The following is a 24,613-nucleotide window of genomic DNA, read 5'->3' as shown; positions in this document are numbered from 1 at the left end:
CCAGCTCTACACCACACACTATAATTAATTTCCACTTCTTATTAATATTTAATGTTATGGATGTTGTGTTTATTGTATGAGGTCTGATTTGATGACAGTAGGCCTCACATTTGACCAGTCAATAGCTCAGTGTATGCTGGCAAGTATGTGCTTTACTGTCACAAGAAGTGTTGACAGCCACTGTACTGCTGTAACACAGGTGCACTGTGTATGTCTGGAGGAACACACAAAGATGATTATAAATTTATTGCATACATAAATTAAACTGGAAAACCAGATGCAAGTAGCAGAGCCAATGCAGATTCCTATGTCAAAGTTGGCTTGCATGTCTCCACAGCAGGAGTGCAGCAGCTGTACTGGTGACACCTGGTGGAGTCAACTGGTAACTGGCACTTACCTTGGGCAAAACGACCATAAGTAATTGACCAGGTAAAAGAACAGGGCTTGAACGCTGAATAAATTTACTGCAGTTTCCTATGTTGTTGATGGACAATGGAGTACCTGAAAACATTTCAATAAGCATTTGACCTGTGGTGAAACGTAATACTTTGTTTTACTTAAGTTGCCAAATTTAAAATGTGGTTTACCTTTTAAAAATAGCTACCTCTAAAATAAGATTAATAAGACACACATTTCACCTTTCCACAGTTTATTTCCTTTTAAAATAATTCATACAAATGCATACAGTCACAAACATATCTTTGTCAGGTTGTCAGTTTTGACCAAAAATAATGATATTTACTGTAGAATATAGAATATGTATACTGTATATTGCTACGCCTACTACTTTACCATAAAGGGGACCAAGGTAGGCAACAGTGGACTGTATGTTACTACCAGGGATGGAATTTCAAGGAGCACCTCGATACTTTAAAAGATAGTCTGCTGTTTTTACTTGTGGCATCCATCAGTTTGAATAAGGAATGCTTTGAGTTTATATTAGGAAGTGCTAGCAAAGAGTTTCCCTCCCCACATAACGACAGGCATCTGGTGAGGAACGCTTAAGAGTAAAGTTCAAAATATTTCAGCATTCCTTTTAGGATTTTGGGGCTTTAGCCTGACAGTGATATTTAAATGTCACCTCAGTCCTAGACACCCCGCTTAGATTTAGGCCAGTGAGAACTGGACACTGTAGCCTGGGCTGCGAAATACTCACCAATGGCTAGTGAAATTTCCATCCCTGATCGCTACGCTTACTACCTCACCATGAAGACGACCAGGTAGGCAACAGTGAACTGTTTTTTACTACTCAGCTGCTGGTAGAAGGGGATCGAGAAAGCACCGTCACTTAGCTGGCCCGCTAACATCAACAACACGTGAGCTGGAATCAGTAATAAATATTCCTGATAGCAAAGAGTTTCACATATTTTACCCTGTTGCTTGTATTGTGGGGTGTTGTAACCAGTAGAAACTTGGATTACTGGCTCAGTTTGCTACCTTTTTATCTGAAGCATTTTTAGCTTGTTACATAGTGTTTAGTTGTGTATTTAGATGGCAGTCTTTGTAAGGATGCCTTGTGGAGAGTACTAGCCACCACCCCTCCTCCCAGTGCTGCTTTTTTTAGACACAGATACAACCAAGTCACATTGACACAGGCAGGCAGAACACCATATGTACACATAGACACAGAGGCCACAGAGGGTGGCTAAACGGTATACTCAGGTAGGAGCCATCATGAAATGTTAAAGGGATACTAGACTGGAGCAATCCGTACATTTTGACATGCTATCATTAAACATCTTTACTTCATTGTGCATATATGATGTCTCTCAAGTTTCTGTAAAACCATAGTTTTTCGTTCACATATGCAGGTTGTTCCTCTTTTCGACAGCTGTTTTGACTGACAAGCCATAAAGCATTTTTAAAAGTCTTAAAAGGTCGACTTGGGAGCAAATCAAACTTTTGAAAATTTGGTTTCACCCAGCTTCAAGCACACACTTCCTCCTCCTTCATCAGTAACCATTAACTCTCCTTAACTGAATGTGACATCTGTACATGTGAGTTTAACTTCAAACAGGATCCAAAAATGGTTCTGGCAGAAAGAAGAACAGTTGAATAACTGTTGATGTTTTTTGATGCAGATATTCTCAAGTCAGTTTGCTGCTGAGTTGACAGATTCAGAGCTGGAGGGGCAACGTCAGTAAAATACTGATTTAGCAGCATAAAACAACACACTGATTCATCAATGTTTTGCGTATTCGTAAACCTTGGTGTGCTGAACTCTTCATGTTCCATGAGCTGGACAGTTACTTTGTGATAGTGGAAGTACTGGTTTATCAGACATGAAGAAGACATAAGTACCTTTTGTGAAGCTGTGTCTCAAACTGTAAGCTGCTACAAACTCCTGTTGAATCACCTTATAGACAACCTGCTTTGTTTTACAGATTAATTAATGCAACCACTCTATTTTGCAATTAATAATCACGACTAGGGATGAAGTCGCCCTAGCCAAGCATACCATTTTGCCACCTTCCAACAGCCTTTCCTCCCACAACCCCCTTCATTTGGGTCAAACATTTACATAAGTCATAGAGCAAAGTCATATGCCCCTTTAACATAACGAACGAAAGCAAACATTAGATCGACTTTAGCTCTTGTTAAAGTTCTTTTCTAATGTAGCGGGACACGAAAAGGCAAGCAGGTAGAAAAACAAAAGCACTAAGTGGCATAAAAAGGAATTTTAAAACAAAAAAATTTAAAAAAATAATATACCAACTGCGGAAACTTAATTTCCTGAGATGGTGTGCAAAAAGCTGCCTCTTTTTTGGGGGGGCTTGTTAATTTGGGGACACATTGAAAAAAACAAACAGATATTGTATTCTCAAACCAGTTTGGCTACATAGAGAGATCACATAACTCTTTTTGTTAAGACTGGAATACAAATATCAGTATTTTCTTTCTGTAAGTCTAAAAACTGTACACTGACAGGTTACATTCATTTCATAACCTACTACGTTTGCTTGTACATCAAACTAAGGAAAGGACACAGAAAAAGGAGAGAAAGACATGAAACCCGCTCCTCTAACTTTGGACACACTACAGTCTAAGAAAGCAGAATTTGATTCAGTATTTTTTTCTTTCCAAATCAAGAGATCGTTATTGTTTGTTTTTTTACTTCTGGCAGAGAAAACTATTTAAAACTCGGCTAAAGTTGTTATGTGAAGATCAACCTGCGGACCTTGAGTTTTACAGTCTTTCTCAGGACTTCTGGTTGGGGCAGAGGACAACTGTTTTGTGCTTTGATTAGAGCATTTGACAGCTATCCGCTCCTCCTCCTCATCCTCTTTATCATCATCCTCTTCTTCTTCCTCTTTGGAGTATGAACTGGCTGCTGGGAACCAATTGCCAGAGAGTAGTGGAATCGATTGTTTTTGGGACCTCAACTTGTCGATCTGACACTGAACCTGTCTGATAACAACTTGTCGCTAGGGAACATACTGCTTTGACACCGGTTGCCATGCCGACCTCCTCCAGTTACCAGACAACACGGACAAGCCTGTGTGTGTGTGAGTGTGTGGCTACAGTTGGTCATTTGGATGCTGCTCTCTGTCGCCCTCTGGTGGCTTGACTGTGTTTTGTCCAGGAGATGGGGCATGAGGAGGGTGTGTGACAGCGGGCGGGAGGGTGTGTGTGATGGGCACCGCGCTCGGCACAATGCCTTCAACTGGAGGCGGGAGGCCACCAGCTGGCAAGCTCACAACTCCTGGGGGATACCTAGAGGGCAGAGAGAGCGATACGAAACTGAAGTTCAACTGAAACTGCAGTTGCAAATATGTGATACTCGATCGGTCACATTGTGCCTGATCACATTAGATCTACAATAACATTATGGAAGCCAATCCAACTGAAATATTTTGACATTTCCCTCCAACTTAATTACCAAAAAAATCTAGTGGTATCTAGCCATGAAGATTTTATCTGTGGTGCTTGCATCTAAAATATTAAACAGCCCTATCTTTTTCCCGAAACGATGTCCTCATTACTCTGGTTAACATGCTGTCAACTGTTTTCATAGGGGCTGTCTCTACAATGGAAAGTGAGTCCTATGACATGCTGTTGCTGAATTTTTAAAATGACATTTTTCAGTGCTGGCAACCACCAGTGGGGTACTGGCACAATCTCAGAGAAGTAAACCATCTTCATGGCAAGATTTCATGAGGGATATGTGAGAAAATATATTAATTCTTTTGTAATTTGAGTAAATCGACCTTTACAAAAATTATAGCCTGCATCAAAGCTTTTCTTATCGCCCTCCCGTGACATTTTGTACAGGGTCCTGCAGTGTTTTGCACAACGTGTGGAGAACAAAGGATTCATGATTTGTGTCTTCGTCTGCAGCATCAACTAAATACTGAAATGTCAGCGCAGTTTTAGTGTTTTAACTTTTTTGACAGATAGCCACCACAGCACAATGGGTTACAAGATCAGTAACAGATCAGGCTTCGTAGTAGCAATATTAATCTATTAATAATGCCTCAAACTGGTGCTGCAGATCAGCAACTGAAATCCCAAGTGACTGACAGGCAGATGAAAGAATAGTTAAAGGTGCGGAAAGATGCAAGCTGTGCCTTGATGTTGATATTTGTTTGCTGTCACTGAGGTATCGGTGGATGCTAGCAGGGTGTATCCTTGCCCACTGTGTTGTTGTAGCAACTATAGGTTTCTGTGAAAGACTGTACCTAGCACCGCTAACCTAATAAATGTTTTATTGGCTAACAGGGGTGTATTGCTGGCTGAGTTGTGGACATACAGAGACACTGACCTATAAATATCCAACAATAAATGTATTGAATTATCGTGCATCATCATGTCATTTATATCATTGTAAACAATTTTTACAGCCAACAAAGAAGTAAAACACTTGTACTTGTTCTTCCAAGAGATCGGTCAAACTTTGCATCAGTCAATGAGTTATCCTTTTCGTGTTGTTACCTATAAGCCCCGTTTAGCTCGGGGTGGACGGTAGCTGGGTCAACTCCTGCCCAGTGGTTGTTCTGGGTGAGGAACTCCTTATTCACACAGTTCTTCAGACTGTCTGGGATACGACCTAAAAAAAAAACAGAGAGAGAGAGAGAGAGAAAAATATGAGGTGCTCAAGTAAAAAAAAGGAATACCTGAAATGAATAGTGCAGTGTTCTCTAAGGCACACAGGGGAACTAGTTGGTGTTACTGCACTACCTTTTTTTTTGTTTTTTTTACCTCTCCAACCCACTTTTTGCAGAGACACAAAAGGTGTGCAAGAATTAAGATTGAACAGGCCGAGCCACCGAGGAAACCGCAAAACCAGAGGATGGAAAAGAGAGAACAAAGAATGAGAAAAAGAGGATAGAACGAGGGAGGTTCTGAGGAGGAAAGAGAGGCACACTCTGAAAGGCCTTTTAGTCTCTCTCGGCTAAAAAAATAAGGATGGTTTATGCTTGACTGTACCAGAACACCTAAAAATATCTCTTTTCAGACTTGTGTTTACATTTTTCAGCGTGTGTGTGTGTGTGTGTGCGTGTGTGTGTGTGTGTGCACTACCTGTGACGGCCCTTCGGATCTCCCTGGCTGCCTCCTCTCTCATTTCCAGAGATGCCTGTTCACTGTACCAGGCAGCATGTGGGGTGCAGATCAGATTGGGAGCATCCTTTAACGGGCCCTGACTGAAACTGAAACAAAACAAACAGTGCAACGGGTTACAGCTGCAACCAATGATTTCATTCAACACTGAATCATATTTTAAATTATCTGGTTAATTGCTTAATCTAAATTGCTTATTTTGTCTGAACAATCAAAATCCAAAGATATTCCTTCAAACAAAAAACCAGCATCATATTTGCGATGTCCCCTAAAACTAGAATGAAATGCTGTCTTGGTTTTATAACCACGTTCTGCATCTCTGATGGAGAAAACATCACCCACTGATAGATATACATTTCCAGTGTGGTGGGGATTACAGATAACAGTTCATGTATGCGATAACAGTGCGTTTCTTACCTGAAAGGCTCTGTCTCATGAACGTCTAGAGCAGCTCCACGTATCCTCCCCTCCTTCAGAGCCTGAGCCAGGGCCTTCTCATCCACCAAACCCCCCCGGGCTGTGTTTACCAGGAACGCCCCCTGGCGCATCTTCAACACACATATGCACACGTATAAGTGATTTACTTTCATCTAATAAGATAACAATTTAAATTTTTTCTTGTTCTAAGGACATTTAAAGGCATAATTAAATGAAATATTAATTCTTCTCAATGTTGGCCAGTGGTCTTTAACATGTACACGTACAGGGACATAACAAAACACTTGTTGTCCCTAAAAATATTCTACTCACGGTGCAGAAACTCCCAGTGAAACTTAACCATAATGATAAATATGTAATACTGTATTGGTTCACATTGTCTATTCCCCTTCCTTCCTTCAGCAAGGTCAGAATTGCTTTAGAGCTATAATCCTGCGTCATCGACAGCAAATATTTCCCGAGTGTATCAGTCATCGTATGCAGCTCGTGCAGTACAGAACCTCATTCATCTGTATGTAGGTAGTGGACATCTATGGGTATCCACTTAATATTTATGGCTAGTTGATGTAGGGATAAATAAATCATTCAAGTCAGTGTTGGTGTGTGTGTGTGTGTGTGTGTGTGTGTGTGTGTGCGCGTGCGTGCTTGGCTGTCCCTCACCTGTTTGATGGTGAAGTCGTTGATCAGGTGGTGGTTGTGTTCGTTCAGGCTGCAGTGCAGAGAGACACAGTCAGAGTGGAAGAGCAGGTCCTGAGAAGAAAGACAAGACAAAGAAGTGCCAGTAAATCCCTCTCCTCTGTTTACACTTACAGTCACTTCACAGCAGACAAATTTCACCAGATTCACGCTAAGACGTGAAGCTAAATTAAGGGGGGGTGCCTCCTTTTTCCACGCACTTTAAGTAGGCGCAGCAACATACCGGTAAATACACATTTGTCATGGTGGATGGTGAAGAAAGCACTGTTTTGTCAGCAAAGAGAAAAGGAGACAATGGATTTTTTTCCTCAGTAAAAAGAAGATTTAGTGTGAATCCATTTAAATGCTATTCCAGTGCTGAGTTCTTACAGTCCTAGCAGGAGTTCAAATGGTACTGTGGTGACAGTCAAATATCACTGTCATGGGAGACATTCTTTGCTGACACTGGTGTTACATGCAGAGAAACTTAATAACAATTCTTACAGCTTCCCTCCCTATGAAACTAGTGAGACTCAAGCAAAAACAAGACTGGGACTTCCATCCCTGATAGGAACCCTGCTGTAGCTCTATGATAAAGTAATATGTGTAGCAATATGCTATGAATTACCTTTTTACTTAATAGGATAAAAACCGTGGACATGGCATCATGGCATCACCACATTCATGTTGGTGTGTTAGCTGTTATAGTGAAAGTCAATGAAATGATCATTCTTCAAGCTGGATTTAAAGCTGTACAAGTGTGGAAGGATTTCTTTTGAGTGGAGGCATTTTTCTTTTCATAAAACACAAAAGTGCTGGAAACAGTCAGGTCGTTGCTGAATGGCCCAATGCTGTGTGTGTGTGTGTGTGTGTGTGTGTGTGTGTGTGTGTGTGTGTGTGTGTGTGTGTGTGTGTGTGTGTGTGTGTGTGTGTTGTGTGTGTGTGTGTGTGTGTGTGTGTGTGCGTGTGTGCGTGTGTGCGTGTGTGCGTGTGCGCTACCTGTAGTGTGGTGACCCTTTGTAGTCCCAGGGATCTTTCTACTCCATCAGCCAAATAAGGGTCATAGAAAATCACATTGAAGCCAAAGGCCTTGGCTCGCAGGGCTACAGCCTGGCCCACTCGACCTAGAACACATGAATACACACAGACACACTCATTAGTAAACACACAGGTGCATTTAGACAAACTCCATACACATGAATACTCATTCAAATGGAACATAAAAACACAATAGCTGCCATTTTTGTGCATCTAATATTCCCCATTTTTTGATTTTTGCCTCGTACAAATTACATAATGCTCTGGCTGCACACGTCTGCTCATTATTGCTGGAAAACGCTCAGACTGTACAGGGAAGAGATTTGCATTCTACCTCTGGTTTAATCGGCTTATATTTTATTGGCAGTAACTCCTTGGGAAGCCAATTTAGCTGAGCTAAGGACAAAACTTCCCAAAATGGAAAAAAGAGAAAAACGGTCTGATTAAAAACTTGATGGACAGTCCGACCATCAAACCAAACTGTGTGCACAATATAAACACGTCTCCTGCAACAGTATGCAGAGTAGATGTCATTGACAAGGCATTGCTCACCGAGCCCTATGAGTCCCAGTGTCTCTCCTCTGATCCTTGCCGCTCCTGAGGCCACCTCTCGGATCTGCTCCACGCTCTGAACCCGCGTGCCCTCCCGGAGAGCCTGGCATGAATATCAATTAATTATTACATGCAAAAATGACACAGACAACAAAAACATTACAGCTTTACATGATCCAGGTGAATTTCATAATGCCAGCACTTTGCACTTAATGACCACAGTCTAAATCCTTTTAGATATCAGAATCATGGTTATGAAATATGTCTAAATAATAATATAACTTATAACTGATTTGAGGAACAAATCATTTTACTGTACCTTCTACATCTTACATCAACGTCTTTCAAATACAGCAACATTCTAAAGGAAACGAAATGTTTCAATTTTGCTGATTTGTCAGTAGACGATTATTAGTAACTGTCCAAACTAAAATAGTGATAACCAAACGTACACCTCTAACCAATACATTTAGAATGAGTTCACATTCAAATCCAGTTCATTTCATTCCCTTTTATCAGCCACACAAGGCTACACAAACCTGATGCAGCCAGGTGGTGCGTCGGTACAAGGTGAGGATGTGACACAGCGTGGAGTCCGCCGTCTCCTCCACTGAAGCTGCTGGCATATTACAAACTGCGATGCCTGTTGGACCAGAGAGAAGATAAGGATTAGAAATAGCTTTTTGGGCCCTTTGAAAGAGATGAAGTTTGGCAAAAGCTATTTTGGTGGAGAAGTGCAGGCTGAAGGTGCGATGTCAGCAGTTTTCTCCACAAACACCGCTGGCAACTTTCAAATGCCAGAGCCTCTTGTTGCAAGAAGATAGGGGACGTTAGTAAAGCTCTGGCTGCTGCAGGAGAGAGATGAGTTTTTACAAAATGAGTTTTCTTTTTCTCCACAAATATCATAGACTTGTTGTAAACATGGCTGCTCATGGCAGATAGCAATGAAAAATGTTTTGGGAGAATAATAATAATAACTTTATTTATATAATACTTAGTAACAGAGTTACCGAACAACACCTAAAACCAACGGACCAACAGTAAACTTTAAAAAGGCTAAATTATTTAGATTAAATGAAGAAAAGTACAAGCTCAGCACAGAATACAGAAAACAGTAAGACAATGAGGAGCAGAGAATGAGATCCAAAACAGGAATAAGACCCAAAAAGGATTATAGACTATAGATCAAAGATTATTTTGTTTCTTGTCTGTCTGTTACACTTGTGATAAATTATATTACTGTGAAGCTATTGTTATTTAAAAAGTTAGAATAAAATAAACAGTTAGTAGTTGAACTTAAAAATAATAAGTGGTCAAATATGACAATTTCATTTAGGATATAGAAAAACTACGACTGAAAAACAGCCTTTTGTTTTGAACTACCTGGAACTACTTTCTCTGTTTTTATATATATTATATATAAATAATATAATAGTTACAGTTATAATATTAACTGTAACTATTATCTGTATTTAGTTACTGCTTTTTCAAAACTTTTGAAGCAATAGGCCACACAATAAAAAATTAAAAAAAAACTTTAGAAAGTAACTTTTGTCAGTGCTAGTGACACAAAGCAACAAAGTTAAACTTGGCTCAACTTCTGCGGCAACACAAGGCAGAGGATTGTCAAATTGTGTATATGCAAGCACACATTCCTGGTAGATCACTTTGTAACATGAACGCTGGATTTGTACTGTTAACTTGCAAATATCTTTACAAAGGATAAAATCTTTGCTAGTGATGAATTCGGTTTTTAAAAGTGTAAAAAGTTAGAAGCACAGTGCAGCACAGTATTACCAGCACACACTCACTCTTCTTCTGTGTGTGTGTGTATATATGTGTGTGCATGTGTGTGTTCTCACCCAGTTCCCCAGCAGATTTGATGTCAATGTTGTCGTAGCCGCTGCCAATGCGGACGATGATACGCAGGGCTTTAAACTTCTCCAGGTCTTCTCTCATCAGAGTGATGGTGTGGTACATTAGAGCTCCTACGGCTTCATTCAGCACCTGAACACGCACACACACACACACAAAACACATGGTTACTTAAATGACAGAGAGGTAGGAATATCTGTTAGTGTGTATTTATATGAAATAACAAAATCTGCATACTCTTACTGAGCCACCTGTCTGTAGACAGCCATGCAAGGGTGTCTCAGGTAGTGCTTCATGGTACAGTACATACTGTATATACAAAGACTATAAGCCAAGTTATCAGCATGTGTTTGTGTAGGTGTGAGCACAAGTCAAGCATAGCTTTGCAGAGAGCAGCCACAGTTCACTGAGTTCACTGTCACACTGTTTTACATAAAGTATCTCCATTAAGGCTTTTTCTGGAGGTGCTGTTTATATCATCCTCATATCCTGTTTTTTTTTTTTTTTTAAATATTCCTGCCTGCATGGAATAACGCCATTTCCTGAATATTACCATGGAAACGAAGTTTTTATAACCACAGGAAACGAGATGAGGTGTCTCTAACGAAACTAATATCAGCAGCAGTCTCATTCTCATGGGATTTTTCGGTGGTTTCTAATCAGGATGACGGCTTAATGCCTTAATGGACAATGAAATATGATGACTCAAAAAGCTGATAATTTGATTACCATATAGAATAGGAATATATGGGTCTGTGTGAAAACCATTTCAGTGTCAGCTGTCACCTTTTAATTGATTCTCAGTTAATCTTTCAATCTTTGCCAGCCCTCCTCTTCATGTGTGCAAGAGAGGGTGAAAATGACATGCGGTTCAATTACAATAAAGAAGCCCTTTTAATTACACAATGAGGTGGCTGCTTACTAGAGAGCCAGAAAGAGAGAGAGAGAGAGAGAGGGCAAGAGATAGATAGTGAGCGAAGGAGAGCCATCTGTTTCTCCCACGCTGTGGCCTACTGAGCGCGCTCACAGAGAGAGTGTGCCTGGCAGACACCCAGAACGAGACGTAACCCTGCCAGACATACAAACCCATTTACAATCCATAGTGGCTGTGGCAAGATCCGAGCCTGACCCACATTTTTAGTTTACTCTCTGTACTGTACTTTATTCTTCTTCACTTATTTTCCTGTCTTACTTTAACTAAAGTTATAGCTAAATTATAACTATAAAGCATCCTAAATGCACAGCCAGTATTGTTTTGATAACTTCAGACCCTCACTTTTCTAATGATATCTCAAGTGCCAATGCTGCATTCATGCAATGTGGGAAGAATGGAAATACCAGATAAACCTTCTGGTTTTCCCTAACCCATCCACAAAGGTAATCCCCACTGTTATCCTTTTAGTCACATTATTTAAATTGCCTAAACTGGCCACTTGTCTTGTGTTGTGTATGCATGCAGAGAAGTTTAATAGTGAAACTACATACAAAAAAGAAGTGTATACTCCTTTTAAATTAGCTGAATAGATTATATTGTTGTTTATATTGCATTTTATTTAGACATGACTGCCAATGATGGAGGCTTTGCAGCCATTTTGCTGCTGTTTATTGACACTTGTCTGTGTCAGAGTTGCACTGTAGGCTGACAGCTTTGACTCATTAGTTGTAATGACAGTCTGAATGATGTGATGTGAATGTGGCACAAATGGTAATTTTTCCAGATCAGAAATCACTTGCAAATCAATGAGGCAATTCCGTGTATTGTAGAAAAACACAGATGCAGCATCTGTTGCCTGACAGATTTGTCAAGGTAGAATTTTCCGCTTGGTGCCATTTCTTGCACAGTTACTGAAGCCCCCAAAAATCGAAATTTGTGCAGTGAAGTGGAGTTTGATTGGAAGAGCAAAACCACCCTGAGATTAATGTGAATTAATTTTTTACAACTGATCAATTAATATTTGTGTAATGCACAGTGGGATACAAAAGTTTCAGTTACAGTTGAATTAAGGTCTGATGTGTTCATGAGCACGAGCTTTATTAGGAGAAGCACTTGGAGGGCATGAGGGTCTGTGTCTGAGTGCAGGGAGGATGCTGTAGTTACCAGGGTAAAGATAAAACCAGCTGCATACAATAAGTGAAAGTTTCCAGGAGTGTGTGTGTGTGTGTGTGTGTGTGTGTGTGTGTGTGTGTGTGTGTCTGTGTGTGTGTGTGTGTGTGTGTGTGTGTGTGTGTGTGTGTGTGTGTAGTTAAGTGTGTTACCTTCTCGTGGATCTCCTGTGTGGACTGAGCGTCGCAGAAGGCAACAGTAGCTACATCTTTCAGGATGGGCATCTCCACAGTGCAGTCACGCCCGTCCAGCAGCGCCACCAGGGGGCGTGGGTGCATGGGCCCGTTCATAATGGGTGGCCTGATGCCTACACACACACACACACACACACACACACACACACACAAAAGAAAAGGTGTCAGATGGGCAGAATGAACGTGGCAGTGAACAGGACAGAAGATAGACTTCATTGTCAGATGTGGTAGAAGTGTACACATGCATCTAATTAGTGGAATTTCTTATTGTAGGAACTAAACACCTACAAAGCAACAATCACACAGTCAAAGAAATTAGGAATCTTTCATCGCAAAAAAAGTTCTTTATCAGACCTTTAGACATGCATCATTTGCTTGGGCATTCCTTATATGTCTGAAGATATGTGGCTGCTCCTGGGCACATATGAGGTCCTGCTTCAACTGCATCCCATAATGCTCCTGCTCCGGACTGATGCAGTTACTATGACAACCATGACAGTAAGCGTGGATGGAAAAAACTAAATTCCCGGAGCAGCTGTCTATCTGCTGCACAGCTAATTCTGTTGAGAGAGGTCATGTTTCGCAGCTGTTTTTCTCCTTATTGCGTTTAAACATTTCTATTGTTTCTGTTTAATTATTACTTTTGTTTGCTGACTCTTTGAAACAGGCGGTAATTGGGAACATGGATGAGTTAGGCCCTGAAGTTAGGCTTGTAGAAAATAGTACAGACTTCAAAAATCAAAGAGACTGCCCTCAAACGTTCACAATATCCCTGTAGAACAAAAAATCAGGAGGAAGAAAACACCAGTATAATTAAAGTATCCTTTTGTGTTTCATCCACCTCACATATTTTAATTGAGTTGTCATATATTCATGGTGAATGCGAGTGCTTGCCCCTGTGGACAACTGAGAGTGACTCTTGGGAGCAACTCACTTGGGAAAAAATGGGGCAGTCTTATCCAGAAAACAAGTGAGCGTGCAGCCTGAAGCCCTAGATCATGTCTCAATTGCTCAATTATCTAGCACACAGGGTGTTAATTTACAAATACGCCACAAAAATGTGATATTTCATAGCTCACTGAAAATGATAAAAGTCAGTTGGGTAAAGAGGTGCAACAGTTCGTATGAAGGGGTGAGATCTGTCAATGAGAGAGGGTCAGAAACTGAAATCTTTAAATAACTACTAAGAGTAGCAAGAGTAAGAGTGAGTCCCCCTGCAACCTTCCTACTGGATGTTTTATTAAATCATGTCCTCAGATTAAACCATTAGCCTGAGAGTACAGCCAGGCCGCACAGGAGGATAAGTAGCGTTTAACAAGGCAGATCCTCCAGACGACCCCACTAGTGGGCCTTTGTTCAGGTTTAAGAAGAGCAGTGGTCAAGAGAAGCTGCATTTATTAGTTCTCCTTAACTATTCCCTCCCACTGCAATCAAATCCTGGATCTATGGTTCATCTCTCCTCTCAGGCAACTGAAGGGTTAATCATTTCAGATCACCGACAGACGTACTGATTGAGAACCAAGACATCTGAGGGATGCACAGATGTAGATTCAGAAGAAAATCTGAGACATTGTGTCAAGTTTTGACACCCCTCCAAAACACTGTAGATGAAATGAGTGCAGAGTTATGCCTGTTTCTGCTGATGCTGACTATTCTCATCACCCATTCCTGACTTGTTCCCATCTGAGATGTGAAGGCCCACATCTCAGATAAGCAGCTGCCTCTGTCATTTCTCTCGGAATATTTCTCCTTAAACTTTTTTTTTGCAGCTCAGACTTCCAGATGGAGCTTGTTTTCCAGCTGCCTGGGCTAACATCATGAGAAAGTAGCTGAATGATTAAACCAGTCATTTCAAAATCACCATTCTACTGTCTCTACAACATTTTGAATGCCAAGGATCCCTGAGAATCAGATTTGTGGACAGATGTTTGGCATCTTCAGTCCCGAAAATTAGTTTTAAATTTTGGGCAGGGATACTAAGCAACGCTCTTTCCTCCAGAGCTTTCATTAAATTGCCCATAAGCAAAATAAATTACAGGAAAAGTCCCTGCTGGAATGATGCTACCAGTTTGTCTCATTAATGTCTGTTTGTCATTGCTTTCCAGTTGTGTTTTTATAATGAAGTATTGTAATTTATTGTTTTTTTACCGGTTATCTACTTTATATTTCTATGTCAGTAGTGAGTTTTTCCCAGAATGCCTGCTGACAATCTTGAGAAAAGAGGTGTGGAGATGCTGTGTTCAGCTTTTAGAATGATGCAATTACAAAGGGATTTTCTTGTTTTTTAAATCCCCAAAACCTTTTTTGCAAATGCAACACATCTTGTGATTGCATCACTAATGGAAGCTGCTGTTGTTGGAGAGATGGGTATATTGACCTCTCCTGCAGTCGATTGATTTCCTCTCGTATGACGACTGTTACATGTTATATATTGGATAGATGCCATTGTATCTTTTATTTGGAGGGATGTCGAAACCTGACATATATTATTAATGTTTTAATAACATGTCAGCATTTAGAAATAAATGTTTCTGTGCTGTTCCTCCCATTTGTTCCAGTGAAACAGCTCAGTGACCAGAAGGTGAGCACTGTGTTGTACTGGGCAGCTCCCAGAAGTGAATAAGTGTAACTATAATTAAATATGAATAAGAAGCAGGGAGGTACTGAAAGAAAGCATGAAATAAACTTCCTTGGGCAGAGGCAGATGGTTGAGCTTCCTCTTTCTCATATAAATTGCTGTTGCAGCAAGCAAATACGTGTCTGAAAACATGCTGCTCAGTCTTGAAACTGTGGTGAATTTTTTTTTTCCTTGCGGACTCTCAGTTGTTCTTTTTTCTTTGTTGACTGAGCCAGTGTGCATGCATGGGGAAATAATGTATACAGTGATTACATGCATTTCTGGTTCATGCTCCACTGTGCTGCAGCGTTCAGGGTTTGGTTGTGATGGACTACAAGTGTTAAGAATCTGTATTTAGAGAACAGACATGAGGTATCTGTATTCAGTCTGTGTCATATTGTGATACATCATTATTAAAATTTGAGGGACTGAATAGACTACTTCCAGAATACAGCCATGCTAATTAAAAACTTTTTTTTTTTCAAACCGCATACTCATGAGATAATTTTAAACTATTCTGCACATACTTCTTCCTGCATCCATCATGCAACAGGAGTGCAGTGCATGTATAGTGTATGTGATGACACACAGGCCCATGTTACTGTAAACATGGAATTAGTGCATACAATTAGGATCAGGAATTAGAACCATGATTTTTTTCACCTACAGTCACAGCTTTACAGTGTCAGTTAAATGTCTCTCAACACATCAACACATCATTGTCTCATTTGAACCTTAATGTATATGTAAAAATTGAAAGATAATAGACTGCGTTTTTCCAGCACTCAAACTGCACTGAAACAAACAACTTAGTGCAATCCATCACTCAATTTTCTGTATTGTCTTCTTATCTCCATCGTCAGATTACAGCATGAAACCTGATCTGATGAAGCCGCCCCACAGCACAGTAAGACCAATAAAGTGAAACTCAAATCCTGCTCACAATGCCTTATGTGGCCTGGTAAAACATTAGCTTTCCGTAATAGGATTTGTCTGGAGGCCATTGCACTTACACATCAATACAAAATCAATGGTGCATAGCTGAGAAATTGGAATTCAACAAGAACAAAAAGTACTGTGAGGCTTCAACACAGCCCTCATTGTAACTCAGATGTAATCATAAGGAGCACACTGGCCTGTAGCTGCTTCATTGTACAGCTTTTTTTTTTTTTTTTTGGCCTATAGACTCATCTTTTAGAAGATTTTCATTTGAGCTGAAACAGGAGCAAAGTGTGATTTAGAGATGTGTGTATTTACACAACATTAAACATGGTGTTCCCACGAACAAAATACTGAAATCTGCTCAGTCTAGTCAGTTCAGCAGAGTGGTGCTTTTGGGAAGTACCAGAGATTCCAGACATTTCTCCAGCTCACACTTGGTCAAAGTGAGGGAGGAAATAGCTCTCATTCCAGCACCAAGCATGACCTTGGAAAGACCGGTACCACTGACTGCTACTGAGTACATTACATTTAAATTTACTCACTTGGCTTTTATCCAAAGCGACTTACAAATGAGGAACAACACTCAAGCCTCAGTACAGTAGGAGGCCTTAGAGTAAGCACTAAGTACTAAATCTGCTCAATAAGACGCAGTGCAAGGAGATCAGGTAAAGAAGTGCATAGTAAGTACGAGTTTGGCATGTTAGGGTGTTGGAGGTGAAAGAAGGGGAGGTGCTCTCAGAGGAGATGAGTCTTGAAGACAGAGAGGGACGCCCCCGCTCCGATGGCAACTTGTAGCTCGTTCCATCAGGGAAACTCAAATGAGAACAGTGTGGACATGTTTGATAATTAGGGTTTAAAATCAGGATGATTGCGACTGTGATTACGTCAGTCCTGGAGCAGCTGAAGGTGTTGCCAAGGAATGGGTAATGTTTTGGAGGTGAAAAATAATTTCTCATTGTTTGTGGTAATGCTGATCTTATCACTGTAAAAAGCAGTTTTGGCAGCACTGATGCCGGATGAGGGTTAAGATAGGAGCAACTAATAGTCTTTGAGATCAGTGGTGTCACTGGATTTACGCTGTTTTGTCCGGGCGGCTTTCGGATGGTATCAGTCAGCCATGGGTGACGCAGGTTAGAGGTTTGGTGGATAGAGGACACAGGCTATCCGGACATGAGCTGGAGTCAGTGTAAAGCAGAGAGACTCTGAGGCCTCGTTGACCTTTAGTGATGAAAATGTGCTAAGAGGAGGTGGAGCGGAGGTGACCACTCAGGAAAAGTCGCCGCGGAGGTTGCAACAGAAAGAGACCAGAGATGGTGGAACAAAGGGCTGTTCCTGGGGGCATACAGTGAAGCGAATGAAATAATGGTCAGCGAGGTGCGTGACCGTTGGCGGCTGTTTGCGGCACAGTTTTGAATGAGAATGAGGTCAAGTTCTTTGCTGGCTTTGAGAGTCGGACGGCTGCAAACTTGTTTTAGGTCAAATCAATATGTATGAGGAACAGGAAGTCCACAGAGCTCGGATTGTCCAAGTGGATGTTCATAGCAATAGCAACGGTTGAGTGAATTTCTATTTGTTGGAAATTAATAAGCCAGTCCCACCCTCTTGCTCGGACAGACAGGAAGTATGGGAGAGCGTGTAGTTAGTGGAGAGCGCAGCCGCAGTGTTTTCTGGTTTGAGCCAAGTCTCAGTGAGAGCCAGTAGCTCAAGGGATAGCTGGTTAATATAGGCAGGAATGACATCAGCTTTGTTAACTGCAGACCGGCAGGTCTACAAACCAGGTGAGCCACATGTGGGTGAGGGTTGTTGCGATGAACGGAGCTCAGCCAGATTTCTTTGCCTTTTGGCGCAGTGATACATTTTGTTTTTACTGGAGACATCAAGGATGGAGTGGAAGCAGCTAGGTTATAGTGCTGAGTACAGACAGTTTGCCTCATCAGTGGACTCGCACAGGTACATTTGCTGGTCTTTACCCAAGGAGCACTGTCCACGAGCGCTGACGCTTCACCAACAGTTTCCGTTGAGTCATACTGTTCTTTATGATAAAACACCCATCCATACTCTCTCTCTCTCTCTGTCTCTCCCATACACACAAACCTAAACTCAACATTCAATATAATAATTTTGAATAATTAATTAATAATTAATAATTAATCATTTGAATTCTTAAATCGAACAAACTCAAATGGCCATTATCTCCTGGTCTCTTTTTATTTAATGTATTTTCTCGCTTTCCTGTCACATGAAACACTCATTAAATTCTTCATTATATTAAATAATTGCCCAGACTTTCCGCTCACTCTGCTCAATTCCTAAACTCTAAAACCTCATCCATCTCTTCCATCTCCACTCTCCCTTTCTCATTATATTCAATACTTGTGTACACACACACTCTCTCTCTCTCTCTCTCTCTCTCTCTCTCTCTCTCTCTCTTTACTCTCCCCCCCCCCCCCCCCCCCCCCCCAATAGCCCCAGGGGTGGGTGACTGCTGGGAGCTTTCACAGTGCAAACAGGCCTCTTCACAGCCAGCGGGGCCAGAGCTCCAGCTCTGCTCTTGCCATCTATCCAGGGTCTCTCTGCAGCTACTCTTTGATTCAAATTCATTACTATATTTGGTAGACATTATAAGGTGATGCAAAAAATCTGAATTGGAAGAAAAGAAAGTTTTATTTGTGATAATTGTTCAGTTACAACATGAACCATCTGCATAGTAACGTCCCCGGCTGTGCAGTTAATGCCTAAGGGCCTGGGATACTAAATGACATCCCCCAATATGAAAATTGTCTCCCGGAAAATTTGTAATCAAACCAAAATGAGGCTAACGCCGTTTGAGTGACATGTAGAGATGGAAAAAGCATCTGCCAATGACTGCTGGGACTGCGGCATGAGAGCCAGTGGGAAAGCCCTGCGGCCTGCCTGTATCCAGCTGTCACTGACCCGCTCACAAGAACAGCTGGATTTTGGTCTCTGAGGAACGAGACAATGTTTTCAGACTGTCGATCAACAGAGACAATATGAAAGATCAGCAATTGTCATGTGTTTTAAATGTGCGGGTCACCAGGAAGATAGTGATCTGCCGAAACAAGCTGCGAGTGCCTGGTTTTGACCGACACAAGGGAACGACAGCACCGGTTTGTTACCACAAACTCTTAAAACAAGGGTTTCTCATTTTCAGAGCATCTGTGGGTTTAGTTTGTTGTATCAAACTTTAAACTTAGAAAAAAAACATGTTCAGCACGTAAATCTGCAGGTTTTGCTAGTTTCAGCTTCTCAAATGTGAGAATTTTCTGTTTTCCCTGTTTTATATCATTGTACTCTGTTGGACTGTTGGTTGGACATAACAAGACATCTGAGTTTCAAGTCTCTTTTTACAATTTTTTTTTTTTTTTTTTACCATTCTCTGACTTTTTATAGACCAAACAATTTATCACTGAATCAAGAAAAACAATTAGTCGATTAATCAATCATGAAAATCATAGTTGCAGCTTTACATAAATCTTATTTATGTATGATGTGTTGGATATGACACCCATAAACACCTCTCACTTTCACAGCCATATAGCACATAGACCTATCAGATGTATTAGGATCAAAGCCAGCGTCGATTCAGCTTCATTTCGGTCTATTTAAACTACAGTTCACATTCACACCTTTACAAACCATTTTCAGTTATTGCCAAAGAACTAGCAGCTGTTACATGTTTTTCAGTTCTGAAATAAGGTCAGGCTTCTTGAATTAAATCTCTTTTCAGTCCCTCTCCGACTAAACTGAAAATGAACCCTGGCACAAATGACACTCACATTTCAGCTGCAGTGTTTGTGTTTTGCACTGTTCAGAAGGGAGAAGAGAGGAAAGTGTTGGTGTCGGCACCTGTGATCTGTCAGTCGCCTGCAACTGTAGCAACCAACCATCGAGCCACAGCACGGCTGATTTATAATGTTACTGGCCCTTGTGGCATGCAGCAACATGACGTGGTTAAAAAGCCCCCATATCTGTCTTTCACCCCCTCAGTGTTGATCCTGCCATCCCTTCATCTTGTGTTGCCTCATTTTCAGATCTCCATCTCTAATTTCAGTCTCATTTCCCCAGGCTTTCTTTATCTCCTTCGCCATTTCCTCTTTTCTTCCCCCTGTCCCATGTATCTCTCTAAGAATGAGAAAAGCCATGTTTTATATCATTACTTAAAAACGGCTGAATGTGCAGGGACAAGGTGTTCAGGTAGCTTGACGTAAACACACACACACACACATCCTGCCCCACCCACATGTACAGAAATACAGGTGCACACTCAGCACACCAATCCATGCAGGTTGACATAACTAATATGCAGTGATATATGATACATCAAAGTGCTTACACATAGAAATGATCACCCTGCAGGTCTCCTCTTCTTCCCTCTCTCGCACACACTGACTTGTATACACACAAACATACACACAAAAACAAGGTCTTAATTTGCTGGTAGTGTATCAGCGAGCCAGTTCAGGTTTGTCAGCTTTTTGTTCCCATTACTAAAACACCAGCAGCAAAACACACAAGGAGATACAACATTTGGCAGCAGCTTAGTTGTGGCGACCGATTCAAAGTCAAAGTTTGAAGAGGCAAATCTTAGTTAATTCACCTCTGTATCTGAGCAGGGTCTGACAACCTGCGTATATTTACTCATCTCTAAATTTTATAGCAGTTCTACTTCCTCTATGTGCAGATAGAAGGTACATGGCAATCAGTTTAGGTTTGAAAGGACAAATTACAGCTTTACAGTAACCGCTGCCTAGGTCTCGATCAATAGATCAATAGAGCTATATAGTATTAGCCACTATAGCCACTACACACACCCCTGCACTGAATCAGAGACCACAGGAAAAAAAATGGAGGCTGGATATGCAGGTTAGAAAACACACATCCTCTATTAAAAATGAGATTTTATAGCAGTTTTATGTCAAATAATTAGTTATTTTCAACCCATAGGCCTCTGAGAAGAGAGTAAATGTAACAACCCGAAATGAGGAAACTAGCTGTATTCCACTTTGAGGGGTGTCACCAATAGACAATACCGATTTGTAAGATGCCACAAACTAAAAACGTTAAGTACTAACTTATACAATACTTGCACAATAGGAAATACTACATTTAAATTCTGGCCATAACTGGATTATTGTATGGACGTTGGCCCATTATATTGGATTAACTGTTAATATGCAGAAGAAAGTCACAATCGCTTTCAAGTTTCAATTGGATTGGGGTCAGTCTGGATACTCTGGAGTAAATGTGCCCCATTAATGGATTATTAAAGCTATGAAACGTTTATTGTATTTAGATTAAGGGTTCCCAAACTGGTGTCCAAGGACCCACAGGGGGTCTTTGAATGGGTTCAAAGGCTTTCCCCAGCAAAATTAAATATTGTTTCATTTCACGTATTTCCTGTTAATTAGAGTTGGCCTATTAATCAGTAGCTTATATGACAGTTTATTGTTATTACTGGCTCATAAGATCAAGCTGAGAGTATTTAGTATGCCCAGATTTATTTCATCCTCAATTATCTGTAGATGACCACAGCAGATCTACAGTCCGTCAGTGGCAGACCTTCATGCTCATTTAGCCGACCACATTTCTACTTTTTTCAGATCTTTAATTTAAACGCAAGGTGCTGATTTTAAACATTGAGACAACCAAAGTTGCTGCCACTAATAAATATTGCAATAGAAGCCTTCTAGTGCAGACAATGACCGTAAATTTGTATGTGATGACACCAGTAGAAAAACTGTGCAGGTGCTGTCCTGCTATCCCTGCTTCGTGGCTGCCAGCTGAGTGAGTTCTTTCAGCTGCAGGTCTTGCACTAAACAGACTCACCTGACTCTGCTGACATATAAATTAATAACAACAAGGCATGTTCCTGAGTAATGAGTGCTTTTCATTAAGGGCTCATAAGTTGAATTATAGCCTGTCTACTAATTGTTGTTTTGGGATGTTACATTGCAGGCCAGTTATTTTTTCTGTACATGATGGCACTGTTATTTAGCCACCTGTCTAGACTGATGTGCTTCTCAGTTACATTTCCCTTTTTGATGATCATTTCTTAATAAAATGAACAAATTGTTTCAATGTAGTCAATTTAATTGGTAAGTTTTATATTAGCTAACCTTCACTGCTGATATCTCACCTTAAAAAATGCTCAACCTCTCAGCAGTGGCTGGTAGATTTTTCACTGCTACCTCTCTTTTTATCTCAAGCATTGTATGCATTAGACATAATAGCCCTAGCCTCTCAGTGGTTGTTACTACATAGTCTCCTTGCTCAGCACTTCAGGCTTCATAGATTTCTAAGTGCTGTCAATTATACCTGCATCGCTGTCTATTCTTTTAGACTAGTCAGGTTCATGAGTCCCTGCTTAAATCAAATGCTCAACTCAAAATCCTCGTCTGTGATGGTGAAAGCATTTATGCAATATATTAATTCAGCGAATGTTTAAGTGTGCATTATGGTAGATACAAATGTGTTAAAACTGAGATGACTAACATTCCCTAAACTGATTTGTAGTGTTTTGGATGTGTAAAGCTTATAAAAAGCAAAATTTTTTAACTGTTAATCCATTAAAACCAGGTGTCTGTTCATTGTCATTGTAGCCTATATTTAGTCTGTCGTGCAAATGTGTTCATGACTTGTAAACTAATACTTCCAAGTGACACTGAGTTGTGGTTTTCATCAGTTGGCAACATGTCACAACATGAGCCGTTTCCTTGATTTTATCCTGTGGTATAATAAGACGACCTCACCTCCTGGTGGGAAACTGCCTGAATCTATTACGCACAATCCCATTATTCTTTACCCCAGCCTTTAAGATCATTATGTAAATCAAATGCACCAGTCAAATTAGCCAAATGAACAATAAGATTACACTTAAGGTTTTTATCCAGAAATGTTCTGATTTTACAAAGGATGTATGAAGTGTGTGTGTGTGTGTGTGTGTGTGTGTGTGTGTGTGTGTGTGTGTGTGTGTGTGTGTGTGTGTGTGTGTGTGTGTGTCATTAATCTAGGTCTTTATAGTCAGATCAGACATGACTCAACAGACACAGATCAGAGGACCCCTGCCTTCCAAAACATGAGTCGACATATCCATCAATCAGCAGGGATGACAAACAGATTTTAAAGCAGACCTTCAAAGGTTCACTGAGCTTCACTGTGTGCCAAGACAGATCCTATGATCGGATCAGTGTCATGATTATTGACTAGTGGTGATTTGTGTACGAGCATCTTAAAAGGGCAAACCTCCCTGAACCATAATTCACAGTCGTTATTCCTGTGACCTTGGACTCTTGAGCTGTTGGGACATAGTTGAGGCGGATATGGAGAAGATCTCTCCCGAAGCGAGAAAAAAAAGGGGGGGGGTAAGGAGGAAGGGAGGGAGGGGGGAGCAAAAAAGATCAGAGCTGCAACTTTAATCTTTGATGTCATCAAGAGACACAGCCCGCAGCCTGTTGATGACATCACGTTACAATCTCTGGTTTTTCTTTTGGGAGAAACCGCTTCACAAATCCAGATTTAGGTGACCACAGATACAATAATTCAGCTTTAGGGTGGATGATCGTTTATCCTCACACCCTCCTCCTCTTGCTCTACACCCCCCCCCAACCTTCTTATTCCTTAGCAGCCCTACCTTGATCCCATTTTCTAGAATAGTCTTCTCTAGACCTTATCATAAGGTGCATCTCTCACCTGTGTGTGAGTCCAGCTGTGTGTATGCATGTGTATACTTCAATATTTTTGTCCGTTGAGTTCCCTATACATATGTGAGTATGTGTGCGCATACATGCCTGTGATTTGTATTTATGTGTGTGTTTGTTTGTGTGCGTGTGTGTATGTGTGTGTGCTTCAGTGAAGGCAACCGCTCTCCGTAAAAGAAGCACAATGAAAGGGAAATATGTGTCATGTCCTTGCTAGCCCTCGAAGGAGAGAGAGATCTATTTCTGTCGCCACAAATGGAGGTGTTCAAGCAGCCTTCAATAGCAGAGATTTGCCTCTTCACACACACACACACACACACACGCACACACACACACACACAATTACACACACACGCACACACATACACACTCACACAGAGCTGTACAGAAAAGGCTAACCATTCTTGTGTGGCGAAAGAGAGGCTGAGCGATAAAAAAGATAATAGAGTGAGAGAATTAAGAAGAGAAGGAGGAGACGGAAAAAGGGAGAGGAAGAGAGAGAAGGGGGAGGGGAGGAGGAAGGCAGAATAATGTACACTGAGTTCACAAATATTGGCACACAAACACACACACATTCACACACACACATACACACACACACAGTTCCCCCACATAAAAGCAGAGTGCTGGTTGTTTACCTAGAGGCATGCCTTTGTTGAGGAGATGTGAGCTTCCCATGGTGTGTTCCCCAGCCGGCCAGCACACAACAGAAACCTACAGTCTTCACACACCAGACATGAACAGGAATCCAGTCAGCATATGGCGGCTGTGGCCAGCTACCTCGCTTCCCTTAGTCCTTCTCCCAGCCCCTTAGTGACAAGCATACACATGTGCTCCCCCTCTTTTCTCTCTCTCTCTCTCTCTCTCACGCTCTCTCCCCTCCCTTCCGTCCCCTTCGCTC

At 41.1% G+C, this 24,613-nt stretch overlaps 2 protein-coding genes across 2 annotated transcripts in view; one reads left to right on the top strand and one right to left on the bottom strand.

Annotated features, from left to right (window-relative positions):
• Positions 1 to 24,613, top strand: part of maea (macrophage erythroblast attacher, E3 ubiquitin ligase) — an 84,918-nt gene that overhangs the window by 38,207 nt on the left and 22,098 nt on the right. The window lies entirely within an intron of this gene.
• LOC130173906 (C-terminal binding protein 1) lies at positions 633 to 24,610 on the bottom strand. The gene is made up of 11 exons (XM_056383456.1): positions 24,351 to 24,610; positions 12,394 to 12,548; positions 10,125 to 10,269; positions 8,802 to 8,905; positions 8,263 to 8,365; positions 7,672 to 7,796; positions 6,658 to 6,747; positions 5,977 to 6,107; positions 5,521 to 5,648; positions 4,933 to 5,047; positions 633 to 3,714 (listed from the first exon to the last, which is right to left on the bottom strand). The coding sequence occupies exons 1-11, from the start codon at positions 24,388 to 24,390 to the stop codon at positions 3,519 to 3,521; spliced, it is 1,332 nt and encodes a 443-aa protein (XP_056239431.1). The 5' UTR covers positions 24,391 to 24,610; the 3' UTR covers positions 633 to 3,518.

Source organism: Seriola aureovittata, chromosome 8 (genome assembly GCF_021018895.1).
Source record: "Seriola aureovittata isolate HTS-2021-v1 ecotype China chromosome 8, ASM2101889v1, whole genome shotgun sequence".
Taxonomy (NCBI): Eukaryota; Metazoa; Chordata; class Actinopteri; order Carangiformes; family Carangidae; genus Seriola; species Seriola aureovittata.
Note: the sequence above shows the minus strand (reverse complement) of the source record. Positions and strands in the feature narration are given on the sequence as shown.